This window comes from Dermochelys coriacea, chromosome 6, assembly GCF_009764565.3.
Source record: "Dermochelys coriacea isolate rDerCor1 chromosome 6, rDerCor1.pri.v4, whole genome shotgun sequence".
NCBI lineage: Eukaryota > Metazoa > Chordata > Testudines > Dermochelyidae > Dermochelys > Dermochelys coriacea.
The window spans coordinates 36,028,205-36,043,518 of NC_050073.1; the positions used below are offsets into that span (position 1 = coordinate 36,028,205).

General features: G+C 41.1%; 1 protein-coding gene across 1 annotated transcript in view; it reads left to right on the plus strand.

Annotated features, from left to right (window-relative positions):
* Positions 1–15,314, plus strand: part of CCDC73 (coiled-coil domain containing 73) — a 146,030-nt gene that overhangs the window by 55,266 nt on the left and 75,450 nt on the right. Inside the window, 3 exon segments of the mRNA XM_043516829.1 lie at positions 1,450–1,521; positions 10,290–10,325; positions 12,295–12,369. Of these exon segments, the coding sequence (XP_043372764.1) occupies positions 1,450–1,521; positions 10,290–10,325; positions 12,295–12,369 (183 nt within the window).

A 15,314-nucleotide genomic window follows, 5' to 3' on the forward strand; every position in this document is an offset into this window, starting at 1 on the left:
GCTGCTGGTTTTTAACTGCAAGCATTTTCACTGGATCTGCTTCCTGATCACTGACCATTAACAGATTTTTTCAGTTCTTGCTCTAGGGCTTTTTTCCTAAAAGTCAACCTCCTCTGTAAGGATAATTCTTCAAGGGTTTTTCTGTCAAGATCTTCATACGATCCGTGCTCATTCACTGATTTGAACCCTTAAACTCCAATATCAAAATGAATTTTTGACAAGCGTGTGGTTCTGACTAGAAAAATCTCAAATAACGATAGGCTAAGGAATCATTCTTTTTGTTGAGTTCAAATTTCTTTTCCTGATTTTTGTTTTATGAATGGCTGTATATTTTTTTCAATATCCTTTTATGTGGTATGTATTGTGCATCAGAGTTTAGATAGCCCTAGAATTTACAAATTTTCATCTATCATATTTTGAACAAATAAATATGTGGACTAATAAAATATATTACCTTTCTCCTGCATAGTTTTTCTCCACATTCATAACAAATGGGTAATACGTTTCACCAGTGGAATTCAGAGATGATCTAGAATCGTTGATGCGGGGACTTCAGGACTAAGCCTCACTCTTCACCCTGGGCTACCAGAAATTCTTCCTCTGGTGGTAGAGCAAGTTGGCACTTCTGTTTCTCCCAACCAATTTGTTTTACAACTCTATTTTTTATTCATTTTGTGTTCAGACAGAACTCAACATAGAGATGTCATTCATTGATGTAATCCTTTGGTAGGAAGGTAATAGTGGGTAGGCTCCCACATAATTCCTTAAATTACAAAGCTTTTACTTTATATAGAAGAACTTACATTTCTGCCTATTATTCTATTGTAATAGGCAACATTTTAAGTTAATATTATGTTTTCCCCTTTACTTCCCAAGCTGTGCAGCACAATGAGAAATTTTTTACCTGATAGTATTCTCTGCTAATAACTACTTCTTTGTTTAATCCACACTGGTAGTCTGGTAAATTATCAGAATACAATTTGTAACAAACTGAAAATTTTATCTAAATGGGAGACATAAACATAAAATTCCCTTCAAATGAGCTAATACAGTTTCAAATTGTCTTAATACTAATAATTTGTTGCTTGAGTATTTTTACAGCTTTGGAAGAACTTTTCTGGTGGCCTGTGGTAAGGAGTAAGGCTCCAGCAGCAACTCTGGACTGTCTCAAAATTCCACAGGTGAGAGGCATTATCCATTTGTTATGAATTAGGAGAGAAACTGTTAGCAGAAAGAAAATTACCAGGTAAGACACTTCTCATTCAAGATCTTCAATTTTAGATAAGTAATTTATTTTATTCATTTTTTTCTAGAACCTACTTAAGAAAGAATCAAAATAGCAATATTTTTTCTTAAAATATTATTTCTCTGTTACTGAAAGGATATAGTAAGAGTCACGTTTAAAGCACATTATAATTTGACCTAATTTAAAGTATTTTCATTGAACAGGAAACTCTGCAGCATGAGACAGAAACTTTAAACAAACAACACAAAGAAGCCATGGCAGCTTTTAAAAAACAGGTAGGAAACTGAAACTCTAACTCTGATAATAATATTTTTAAATATGGTGGTCAGAAAACCAAATTATTAAGTAGTATTAAAAAATTGTAATGCTGTGTATAAAATATTATGATACATCCCCACAAGAAAACATTAAGTCCTTTTTTGCTTTCAGACACACAAAACGCACGTTTTAATTAATACTTCCTACAACTGTATCAGAGAGAGAGAGAGAGAGAGAGAGAATCTTTTTTTCACAGAAATCTCACAAAGTTAAGAACCTGGCAAAGGTAAATGATGATGATCAGGAAGAAATAGTCAATCTGGTCAAGTTCCTACCTGAAGAAAGATATCCCCTTCAAAAATACATTCCAAAATATCATCCAGCCTTAAACATTAATGCAACCAGAGAAGCAAAAATAGGATTTATTTGGATCTAATTAAGTGGAAGTATAGTATACTTTGGGCCAGATCCTCAGTTTTTCCGGAGCTGGAACACACCTGGGAGTCCCCACCTGATCTGCCTTTGGAGGCTGCTGGTGGCTGAATTGCTCCCTGGTACAAGTTGGAGCTTCTCTAACTTGTGCTAATGAATAACTGCTCTATAAATGACGTTTCATTGGCTAGGATTGCTGAAGTGCATTGTGTTCTAGCCCTGCCCCTGACAACTTCCCAACCAAGGGGAGCAGAAGCTGTTAAGGAGTCCCCTAAAGTAGGAAAATTTTCAGGTGCTGCCTTAAGGTAGCTTTAAGTGCCGTTATGTTACTTGAACAGTGGGATTACTGATGCTTAAAATTTGGTACGTGCTTAGGTACCTTATTGAATTGATCTGACCTAAGTGGCATTTTAATATAATGCACCAATATTTTTTTCTTCTGCCCTTTGGACCATGAAATACAATCCTTATATTTTCTTTTAAAGTTTATTTCCTCATTGCCACCATTTCAATGAATAAAGTATCTCAAAATAAGTGAGACAAGGAGGCTGAGCTAATTTCTTTTAATGGACCAACTTCTGTTGGTCGAAGGGACAAACTTTCAAACTTCACAGAGCTCTTCCTGAGGTCTGGGGAAGGTAGACCAGAGTGGCTAACCTAAGTACAAGGTTGGATAGATTGTTAAGCATATGGGGTTCACACATCTTGTAGGATACCACTTAAAATGAATTGGACAATCAACACCTCTGCAATAGTGGGACAAAGGAGAGTAGTAGGCAGCAGGGTATGTTACAATTACAAATTATTGTAATGAGCCATAAAACCAGCATCTCTAAGTCCATGTTTTTTAGTGTCCAGCAGAGTTATGAATTTAAGCACCCAGGCTCATCTTTTGACATGTTGTGCAGGTTTCTTTTGAGGATGAGGACTGAGAGGTCCGATATGGAGACATTGTTTTGTGAAATGTGTTCATCCATGAGTGATAGGATGTTTTTGTCTTTTATAATTTTTCTGTGAGAGTTCATTTGAGACTGTAGTGATTGTCTGGGTTCCCCTACATAATAATTGTTAGGGTATTTAATGCACTGAATGAGGTACACCACATGCTGTGATAGGCAAATGTAGGATCCATTGATGCTGAAAGGTGTGTTGTAGGGGGTATTGATCATTGTAATAGTGGAGATACGTCTGCACATTTTGGATTTGTTGTTCTGACAGGGTCTGATGCTGGTTTGGGTTGGTGGGTCCTGGTTTGTGGAGACTTCTATAAGTGAAAAATAGTTAACAGAACACTATAGGTGAAGGTCTGGGCCAATGGAAGACATACATTTTTAGAAAAAAAGCAAATGGCAGGTACACAATTCTTTGAAGAAAATGAGATTGTTCTTCAAGTAGATGCAGCCGTGTATTGTACTTGGGTGTGCACATGCCTGGTGCATTGAAGCTGGAGAATTTCACCTAGCAGTACTCATGGGGGCAGTTCTCATGCCTTGTGGCCATAGCCCCTCTCCTGGCTCTATGACATGGCACCACTCTGACCACCCTCAGTTTCTTCTCACCACCTGTGGCTGGAATCTGAGCTCTGCGTGATTTCACCTTACAATCCCTTCTCAGTGCTGAGATTTTTTTCTCTGTATAGTTTTCATAGTTGTTTAATTAGTACTCTACTTAGTGTTAGAAAGTAAGTTAGTATCGTTATTTGCCCTGAGTGATGCTTTCACCATGGTTCAAACACTGTCTGCCATGAGGGGGTGTCTGATCCCCAGCAATGATCCTCATATGAAGTACTTGCTCCATTTGGACCAGGATCATGCCCAGGAGCAGTATTTGATTTGTAAATCCTTCACTAAATGGACTTAAGTGGCTAGAGACCTTTTCCTGAAAGCAGCACCTCCTTGAGCAAGCCATGAGACCTGTTTCAGTACTGAGGTCCGTGTTGGATCATTGGGCACCTTCAGACTTGGTGTATGATGCTGCTCCATGTTCTGGGGCTGGCGATTCCCCCAGAGATGGAGAAGCTGTTCCCCTCCTTGAAGATGCCAAGGAAAAAGTCTCATAAGACCAATCGAGATCACTATAAGTCTCGTGATGACTCCTCTTGGTTTAAGAAGAGTACAGATGGGTGCCGTGCTACTGCTGGCAAGTGGGATGGAACAGGTCATTCAAATCACTCCCTGGTACCGTATAGACATGCAGAGTCCCATACCATGTACTCTAGTTCCAGCCCTGGAATGTCCGTTGAGTCTGTACCAATGACATCTATGCTGATACCAGCTGTCTCCACACCAGTGGCATACCAGGTGGCAATGGATCTACTCTGCTTATCAGTTCCAGATTCCCCACTCATGACATCCACAACCTCATTGACACCATCTGGACATGTTGCAGAACCTCATTGGCTGTTGATAACATAGCCTAATCTCCTCTGCCACAGACTGCAGAGTTGAGACTGGTGCCAGGTCTGGAACTGAGGAATCATACATTCCTTGTTACTGTTGTTGCCTTGGCGCAGATCTGTTTTCAGGTGATTGGTCATCTGTGTCTGGAACTGCACTCTCAGCCTTCAACTACAGTTTGAATGTGCCTAAGACTGTTGGGTCACATGGCTGCATGCACGCAGTTAGTCCAGTTCGTCAGGCTGCATCTTGGCCCTCTCCAAATGTGGCTGAGGACAATTGGATATATGGTTGTGTACAGTACAGAACAATGTATGTCAGGGTGTCCTCTTCTCTTGGTTCCCACTGCCCAGGACCAGCAATATGGTCAGAGCTTGCATGTTGCACTCAGGTTTCTCTCTATTTCACTGTGTTGCTCCTCCATGGCTAAATGAGGAATAGGAACAATGTTTGGAGGCTGTGTGGCAGGTTTTACTTAATAGTAGGAAGCCCTTCACCAGATTGGCCTATTTGGCCAAATGGGAACGTTTTTCAGTGTGGTCATTGGCCCTCAGGGTTCAACCAATGTTGACTGGGATTCAGGACATCTTGGTATACTTGTTACATCTTCAGCCTTCAGGTCTTGCACTCAGTCTGCTGAAGATCCACGTGGCTGCAATTTCGGCATTTCACCCTTTCATCCAGGGAGGTTGTTATTTTTGAATGCCATGGTAGCAAGGTTCTTGAAAGGAGTCCTTCGTCTGCACCCACTAGTGAGAGAACCATTTTGTTTGTGGGACCTCAATACAGTTTTAGCATCTCTGATGGGACCTCTCTTTAAGTCTTTGGCATCTTTTTTTCCACACTGTGTCAAAAGACTGCATTCCTGGTGGCTATGACCTTCATGAGTTGCAGGCTGTGATGGTAGAGCCTCCTTATACTCAGCTGTCCAAAGACAAAGCGACCTTGCAGCCACACAGAGTTTTATGTAAAGTAGTGACTCAATTTCATCTGAATCAAGCAGCATATCTACCAGTGTTCTGTCCCAAGCCACAGACCGACAAACCTTGGAGAAGCAGCATCTTCATTCACTGAACGTCAGGCACTGCCTCAACTTTTACTTGGACAGGACTAAAGTGTTTTGTGCTTTGCCTTGTCTGTCATATGCAGACTGGAAGAAGGGACAAGCCCTCTTTTTGCAGACAATCTCCAGGTGGATAACTTCTTGCATCTAGACTGCATACAAAATAGTGTGAACTATGCTTCCTCAAAAGCTGCAAGCTCACTCTAAGGGCACTGGCTATGTCAATGGCCTTTTTAGGTGACGTTTCAGTATTGGACATTTGCAGGGCTGCCATTTAATCACCTGTGCATATGTTTACCAACTATTATGCCATTACTATTGCATGAAGAACAGATATGTACTTTGGTAGAGCAGTCCTGCAGTCCTTCTTTAAGTAGGCTCCCCCACCTCTTGTGTGTACTGCTTGTGAATCAACTATACGGCTGCATCTACTCAAAGAAGAAACCGTTACTACTTCTTTGAGTGATGGTTCCTATGTGTATTCCACACATGGGTGTGCGTGCATGCCATGTTCCTGAGTCCAGAAGTTTTCTCCAATCAGAGTCCATAGACCATGCACAATGTCTTCCTCGGTTGGAAACATGAGGAATCAGGGACAGAGGGGTTGACGCCACTACAGTTCCTTCTTACATCCTCATGGCCTGAGTTGGAACCCCTATTCCACCTTTACTCTTATTTCATTAAGAGAGTTGTTGTATATACCTGTGTAAATATTTTTAATAGTTTTATAGCTTAGTTTGAGATAGTTTAGCATAGTACAGTGTAGTATAGAACCCCAATCGGGGAGAAGAACCCTTTGCTACCTAAGGGCTATGCCCAGGTCCCAGGCTTCAAGAACTGCATCTCCTACCCTCATTCCTTTTCCATTAGTGACGAGCATCAATGGTGCCTCTAATGTCTGGGTGAATTGCGACATGTGTAAGTCCTTTTCGCCAAGAACTAGAGAGGCCTGTGAGCTCCAACTCCATAAGTTCCTGATTAAAGAAGATTTGAGGCCCCAGACTCATTCTGATCCTGGCCAGGGAGACACCCCCATACAGTGGCCTCCACCAACCAGTAGTGCCCCTCTGGCCACAAGCCATGATGCGTAGTTGTTGACAGCAAAAGCCCCAGGACAAGCCCCCCCACAAGAATAAGAAACACTCTTTTGGTCATAAGAACAGATCCCTGCAGCAGATTGCGCATAGGAGACACATTTTCTCCCCAAGCTGTGCCAGGTCGGGTGAGACATCATGGGCTGATCCTGCAGAACTGGCTCCCAAGGGTAAAGTAAAGAAGAAGCAGGATCCTTTGGTACCATCGGTGAACATGGTGGTGGGACACATGGAGAACCCAACTCCGAGTGTGGCCCTGGATGTTCCATCGGTGCCACCTCATCAATACGCCGACTGTCTCCACTCCTGTCCGGCCTGACCATTCTCTGGGACATTCCTGTGCCGGAGGATGAACTGTTGCAGGAGACGCCCCTTCCCCATCCGTCAGATCGGGACCTCCCGGTACCAAAGGTCTTGCTGTTTCCAATGGAATTGTTGTCTGACTTAGAGGAATCCTAGGACATAGCCCTGCCAATGTCTCCGCTACAGCGCACGAACCCGGATGGACAGTCAAGACAACCGTATCCACCTGGCTATGACTCTTTCTCTGCCTGCCCCCCCCGTCACAAGGAAGCTTGGTATCACTTTCAATGGAGTCTGCTGAGACCAGTGGACCCCCTCCTTCCGGCCCTATTGGAGCCCTGGGACCTGTATTACAGATGTCTGGCAACATCTCAGGGGGTCTTATTGTTCCCCACACATTTACCAGCTGGTTTCATTGGTATACGAGGAGGAAGACATGGAATCGGTACTGCCAGTTCTGATTAGAGCCGCCTCATCGCTGGATGAGGCAGTCATCCTTTTGCTACACTCTCTAATGGATGAATCCCGTCAATACCAAGTACTGCTACAGAGGGGGGCTAGTGATCTACAAATTCTTCTGGGGAAGTCCAGGATCCCCAGCATTGTCTCCTGAATATTCTTCAACCACAGGGACCAATCAGGGTGGCCCTACCCATAAAGAAGACCATACTGGCACCGGCCAGGATGGTTTGGCACATGCCTGTATCATGTCTCCTCCTCCCACGAAAAAGCCAAGAGATGCTATTTCATGCCAGGCAAAGGGACCAATTTCCTTTTTATGCACCTGGCCTCTAATTCACTGTGGAGTGAGTTCAACAACAGCTGTGGAGCAGGCTCAAAACCCACACAGAAGTCCAGCCCACCAGACAAGAGGTCAAAAAGGCAGGAAGATCTTTTCCTCAGCGGGCTGCAGTTTTGCATAGCCAACTACCAGGTGCTGTTTGCTAAGTATGATTTCAGTATCTACAGCAGGCTGGCAGAGCTTAAGGACAAGCTTGCTGAAGATGACCAGGCCCAGTTCCAGGCCTTGGTAGATGGGAGGAAACTAGTAGCAAAGGTGGCCCTCCAGGCTGCAGTGGTGCAGCTGACACTGCATCCTGTTCCTGGGCACCAGACAGGTTAGGCGCAGAGACTCTTGGCTCCAGTCTTTGGGTTTCCTGAGAGAGGATCAAAACATCATTGAGGACCTCCCTTTTGACGAAGCCAATCTTTTTAATGACAAGATGGGTAAGTCTCAGCATTCCTTGAAGCACTGATGCTCCACTCTGCGGTTCCTGAGAATCTACACCCTGTCCCACAGGAAAAAGCACCAGAGGCAGCCCTTCAGACCACAGCCGCCTAATACCTACCCATCCTACTATCAACAGCCACCTCCCCCAGATGACGGAGGTCCCCAAGAGCCCACTTCCCAGCCCCGGCCATTGCCACCTGCTCAATTCTCTCCCAGTTGCAGTCCAAGAGTCATTTTTGATATAGGTTGAGACCTGTGAACCACCTTTGATGCCACCTACCTCACCCCCCATCATCTTTGGTGGCCATCTTGCCCACAGTTGAGGCAAGATCCCTGTGAACAGTTGGGTACTGGACATTATCCATCATGGATACTCCACAGAATTTCTTTCGTTCCCACCTCATCACTCTCCCACCTGACTCCCTTTGGGGATCCTTCTCACCAATTGATTCTTCAGACTCCCCGCTTCTCATGGGTGTGATAGAGGTCGTCCTGCCTCAATACCAGGGGAGAGGGTTCTACTCACCATATTTTCTCATTCCCAAAAAAGGCAGAGGGTGGAGGCTCATCCTGGATTTTTGTCAGCTAAATATATTAATCAGAAAGCTGAAATTCTGGATAGTCACACTGATATCGATAATTCCCTCCCTGTAGGAGGAATCATGGTTCATTGCACTTGCCAAGAAAGATGCATACTTCCATGTGGATATCCACTCGTCTCACAGGAAGTTCCTGAGATTCAAGGTGGGGCAGCAACATTACCGGTTTCACATCCTTCCCTTCAGCCTAGCAACAGCACCAAGGCTCTTTACTAAGGTGTTTGTAGTTGTAGCGGCCCAAATGAGATGCCAGGGACTTGTACGGTATTCCTGTACCTGGACGACTCGCTTCTTAGTGGGACAGTCATTGCAAGAAGTTGTCTACATGATTTACTCTTTGACAGCTCCTTAAGGGTCTGCATGAATGAACACAAGTCTGTTTTGTCACCTACACAGACAATAAACTTTAGAGGGGCTCTCTGTGTGAGCCTTCCTTCTGGTGGACTGGTTCTCCAAAATGAGCACCTGGTTGCCTGCATTCGCCACAAGCCCTGCACCAGAACGCGCCAGTGCCTCTCTCTTTTGGGACACATGGCTGCCTGCATGTACATGATGCCCCTTGTGAGACTTCACCTGCGGTGCCTACAGGCCTGGCTTCGCTCTACCTACAAGCTAATCAGGGACCTCATTGATGCCAGGGTCACTGTTCCCTTGGACGTTCTGGCCTCTCTCATTTGGTGGTCTGATCCATCCAAGGTCATGACCCGGACCCCTTTCCGCCCTTCTATTCCAAGGGCCATCATTGTGATAGATGCTTCCCTTGCAGAATGGGGTGTCCATCTTGATCACCACACAGTGCAAGGTTCATGGACATCACAGGAAGCCAGGCTACACATAAACATCATGAGACTCCGGGTAATCCATCTTACCTGCAAAGCCTTCCTTTCCCTCATATGCTTCCTCCATGTGCAGATCCTATTTGACAACATTACCACGGTGTTCTATGTCAACAAGTAGGGAAGGATGAGATCTTGTCCTTTCTGCTCCGAGGCAGAGGAATTGGTGTGTCAAAACCAGGTGACCATACAGGGTGAGTACCTCCCAAGTTCTTAGAATTCCCTGGCTGACATACTGAGCAGGACTCTCGGCATAGACCACAAATGGAAACTACACAACACAGTCCTGATTGATCTCTTTGCATGGTGTGGTACTCCCTGATGAGACCTCTTTGCATCACAAATTAATCAAAAGCTTCCCATCTGTTAATTGATTCCCATCAATTATATATTGTGGATCATCTACAAGGACTGAAAAAATGTCTGGAATAAGTATCATGGGGCTTGAGATGGGCCCCTGCACATGGTTCTGAAGGATTCGATCCACTAGTATTGGGTTAACCAACATGCTAGCTCAGAAAAAATAAATTAGCAGGTGAAGAAAATTTTCCTTTCCAGCTTTATGTGGAAAAGTTGGATTTAGTTCATACATTTGCTGCTGTTGTAGAACTGTGATAAAAGTAAAGCATTTACATTGTATTATGTACTATTAACTATATTCTGTTGTCAGAGGATATGAATAAAATTAATCCTACTCCTCGAATAATAAAATTAATCTTACTATGTTCTATTGTCAAAGTGTAGGAATAAAATTAATCCTACAGAGGCTAAAATATAGTATATATTGTTTTAACATACCATTTTTAATTTTATCCACTATTGGCAATGAAGTTACAAGCAAGGACATTTACCATGGAAGAAGAAAAGGTACTGTGTGTAATTGCATTATTACTATAAGTTATCATTCAATGGAAAAATATGTGATAGGTGTGTTATAAAAATTTAAAATGTACATTACATGTGTTTTGAGTATAAACTTTAAAAGATCATGTAGTAATAATAATAAACTATTATTTTTATAGTAGTAGTGCCAAGAGGGCCCATCTGAGATTAAGGTCCCCATGTGCTAGGTGCTGTATTAACATATAGTAAGAAAATATTAATATTTCATAATGCATATAAGCATACTAGTTTAACTGCACAAAATAAGTAAGTATTAAATTAAGCATAATGATAATAAGTATTAAATTAAGCAAATGCTTACGGTTTTCATAAGGTTGACCTGGTTAAATTTTGATTTAAGTAATTGTACTTGCCTAAAATTCCTCTTGTTTCAACTGGATAAAGTATTTTTCATCTCTGATCTTAAATAACTGTTAATATGCACTCTTTTAAATGGTTGCTGAATTTGACCCCAGAGGTGGCTGAATTTTAATGATCAATAATGATCCCTATACAGTATATAGTTTACACTGTTTATAGTTGACCCCTATACAGTATATAGTTTACAGTATATAGTTGACACTCTTAAACTGAAATAAGTGTCTGTTTAAATTGGTTTTTACACCAATTTAAGTTAAACTGGAGTAACTTTCTCATGTAAACAGGCCCTCAGAACTTATCTACACACAAAATTGTACTGATTTAACTAATAGTTTTAAAACCAAGATAGTTAAACCAGTACAAATGTGTGTGTAGATGTTTTTATTTCAGTTTAGCTTCATCCTTTTCAACAGGATTAAGCAAAATCATAATAAATTCTTTAACTGAAACAAGAGTGTCTGTACATAAACTTGCACCAGTTTACCTAAATCAGTTAAAAAATATGTTGAGTGTAAAGCAATGAGTGCCTTCAAACCTAATGGTTAACAGTATTCATTTGAGGGAGAGGAGAGCTCTTTTTAGATTGTACAGCATCTCCACACACTTCTAGGCATCAGCTTGGTTGGTGTTTTCCAATTTTCTTTGACAGCTGTTGGTGAAGAGTCAAATTTTGCACTGAGTTATACCATTTTCAACACCACCAAAATCAGTAATCACTTTGATTTGTACTAATGTAATTTAATGGAAATAAATTTACCCATCCTCTGTTAACACAAAGGACAAATTCTGCACTAATACTGTATGCATTCCATTGAAGTAATTTTACTCACACAGGTGATTTTGGGAGATTGCATGAGATATAATTCAGCACATAATTTAACCAATAGCATTCTGGAAACTGAAAGAAAGAACAGACTAGAGTTAAACATGTTGTTCCAGGGACAAAGGCCCAGATCCTCAAAGGTATTTGGCCCCTTAATTACAATTGATTTCAATGGAAACTGGGAGTATAAATACCTTTGTTCTGGGCCAACGTCTTTTGGCTTGATTCTGCACTCTAATCTGGAGCAACTCTACTGAAGTGTTTTAGAGTTTCACAGGGTAATTGAGATCAGAATCTGACACAATATATTTGCTGATTGAGAAAACAGAAAGTTGTTTCTGAGAAGACCTTGGACCAATGTATAGGTAAATGGCTCTACATTGTGCTGTTTTGGTATTTAATATCTTGGTTCAAAACTGAGATAATTCATTAATCCTGCGTTTATGCCTCACATTTCTCTGCCATTAAGGAAATAATCCACTTGGATTCCAAAGTTCCCGGACGACTTGTAAGCAGGGAAAAATCACCATTGTGCTCTCAGTTTTAATCTCCTTTTAGCAGATTTCTAAATATTCCAGACATTGACTTAGCTAAATGCTACATGATTGTTTTGCATGCAGATTGTTCTACATGGTCAAGAATCTATCACAGTAGAGTAGTGCTTTATATTCTTTACATTTGTGGTTGACAAGTTTTTGTCATAATGTGTTTGGTTTTTCCAAATGCTAAAGTATGACTTCTGATTTAAAGGGCAAATATCAGCTTGCTATAGAAACAAAAGAAAAAGAAATTGATGGGCTGAAGAAAACATTAAAAACATTACAGGTAAATTAACTTTATTGTTAAATGCAGTACTCATATAGCTCTTTGTTAAGTGGAAAGCTTTTCTTTATTCCTTGTTTTTAAAAAGAAAAGGAGTACTTGTGGCACCTTAGAGACTAACAAATTTATTAGAGCATAAGCTTTCGTGTTTCTAAGGTGCCACAAGTACTCCTTTTCTTTTTGCGAATACAGACTAACACGGCTGCTACTCTGAAACTTGTTTTTAAAGGGGGTCTTCTAGGAGCTCTTATTTTCTTTTTTTACTGTACAGGTGCACCTGACCTCCGAGCAGCCAGGTCAGCTGCTGCCTGAGTTTCCCTCGCCTGTCCACAGTCTTTCTTTATTTCTCAGGGTTTTTTAATTTAGTTCTTCCCTTCTAGGAGGACTTTTGGGGAAATAAAAAGTGCTAATGAAGTATAAAACACTGTCCTTTGCTCTCTCTGGGACACAGCCGCCCTCTTTCTTTGAAGTCTTCTCCTCTGGCTACAGAGAAGTGAAGGGGTTTTTCCCCCACTCTCTGGAAACCTTGGCAAGGGACCCCTAAACAGCTGCCCACAATGATCCTCAAGATCATACTGTTACTTTTGCCCTTCACCTGGATTTGCCACAAGTTTACCATCTTCTCCACATAGTCCGCAACTAACAAACATGTGTCACTCAAACACTGACCCCTGCCTGACAAAGTCACTGATTTGCACTGTTTGAAATCAGATCAAGCTACACATTTCAAGCTGTGAGTTATAGCATTTTATTTTGTCTACATGGGGCATTGCATGGGTGCAGCTACGGTGGTGGATGGCATGAGGGCCATCTCCAGTGTAGACAAGGCTTTTAAAAAAATATTTATATTGGAAGGTAGCCCATGATAGCATTGTTCTTAAAGACAAAGAAAATGACATTTGTTCTGAGATTGGTTGACTTAGAGAGTAGGAGTAGGGAATGTTTAGTTTAAGAAAGGAGAGAATTTCTGACAGTGGAATGTGTTGCCAAATTTCTAGTTTTATCAGCTTCTAATTGTTTTCCTACTTTTGGCTGAGTAGGCTAGTCATTTATTCTGCTCTGGGCAAGAAGGTAGTTATACTTCAGATGCTCACTTTGCAATTTCAGATTAACTGGAAGGAGAATTTTCAATAAGACTGGTGACATTTGTCTTGCTAATTGTGCTAGAATACCTTCTGTGAAGCCTGGGATTTTGACATTTCTGAAAGTGATTGTTACAAGTCAGCTGCAATATGACTTGAACTCCAGTACTGCTAGCATCAGGCTCTTGCTTTCACTTTTTCTGGGACTCTATTAATAAAGAATTAAAGGAGGGTAATATAATTAATGTCAATCAACATGTGTTTATGGAAAATAGAGCCTGTCAAATTAATTTGATATCTTTTTTGATGAGATTACAGATTTGGCTGATAAAAGTAATAGTATTGATACTTAGACTTCTGTAAGGTATTTCACCTGGTACTGCATGGCATTTTGATTAAAAAGTTAGAATGGTATAAAATTAACATGGCACACATTAAATGGATTAAAAGCTGGCTAACTGATAGCTCTCAAAATGTAATTGTAAATGGTGAATCATCATCAAAAGGGTATCTTTCTAGTGGGGTCTTGCAGGGATCAGTCCTTGGCCTTATGCTATTTAACATTTTTATTAATTGGAGGGGGTTCAGAGAAGAGCCATGAAAATAACTAAAGGATTAGACAACATTCCTTACAGTGATAGAGAACTCAATCTATTTATTTTAACAAAGAGAAGGTTAAGGGGTGACTTGATGACAGTTTATAAGTACCTACATGCAGAACAAATATTTAATAATGGACTCTTCAACCTAGCAAAGAAAGGTATAACATGATGCAATGGTTGGAAGTTGAAGCTAGACAAATTCAGGCTGGAAATAAGGCATACATTTTTAACACGAAGAATAATTAACCATTGGAACAACTTACCGAGAGCCATGGTGGATTCTCCATCACTGACTAATTTTAAATCAATTGGATGTTTTTCTAAAAGATCTGCTCTCGGAATTATTTTGGGAAAGTTCTATGGCTTCAGTTGTACAGGAGTTCAGACTAGATTATCACAATAGTCCCTTCTGGCCTTGCAACCTATGAATGAATCTATGAATTTATTACAACATTTTTGAAAGATTGATGGTAGTGCTGCTTCTCGTTTCTCTTTCAAAATCAATTTTTAAAATCTCTTTCCATTACTACTAAGTCAGCATAATAAATTTAACTTTGGATATTTTTTTTAAAATTGAAGAGATGACATAAACATCATTTGATCACCTGTCTTCTAAATCGGAAGGTATTAGGAAGGGCAATCATTTTACTGCTATTGGCATGAACTAATATTAGCAAATGAATCTTGAGATGGTGACACTGACACTCATATACCATCATCATAGCTTTGAACACTGGTGACATCCCTCTGGACAGTGATTTTGGGTAGATCCCTGCTGCCATATATGCACAAGTAACATCTCATCATGCAAGTAGTTAAACACATTCCGACTAGTGCTGGCATGGGTAAATGGTATTATTTATGGATAGACACCCAGATTCTTGATATTATGGTTCAACTTTATCATAAGTACAACATCTCAAGCTATTTTTATATATGGAATTATGGCACAGATTTCTTGGCTAGTTACTATGGCTTTGGCTATGTCTACACTAAAGACCTTACAGCAGCACAGCTATAGTGCTGCAGCTGCGCCGCTGTAAGATGTCTCATGTAGTTGTCCTAGGCCGACGGGAGAGAGCTTTCCTGTCAGCATAATTAAACCACCCACAACAAGTGGCGGTAGCTATGTCGGTGGGAGAGGTTCTCCCACTGACACCGGTGCTTTTGTTGGTAAAACTTATGTTGGTCAAGGGGTTGTTTGTCACACTACTGACTGGCAAAAGTTTTACCAACGAAAGTGCTAGTGTAGACATAGCCTTAG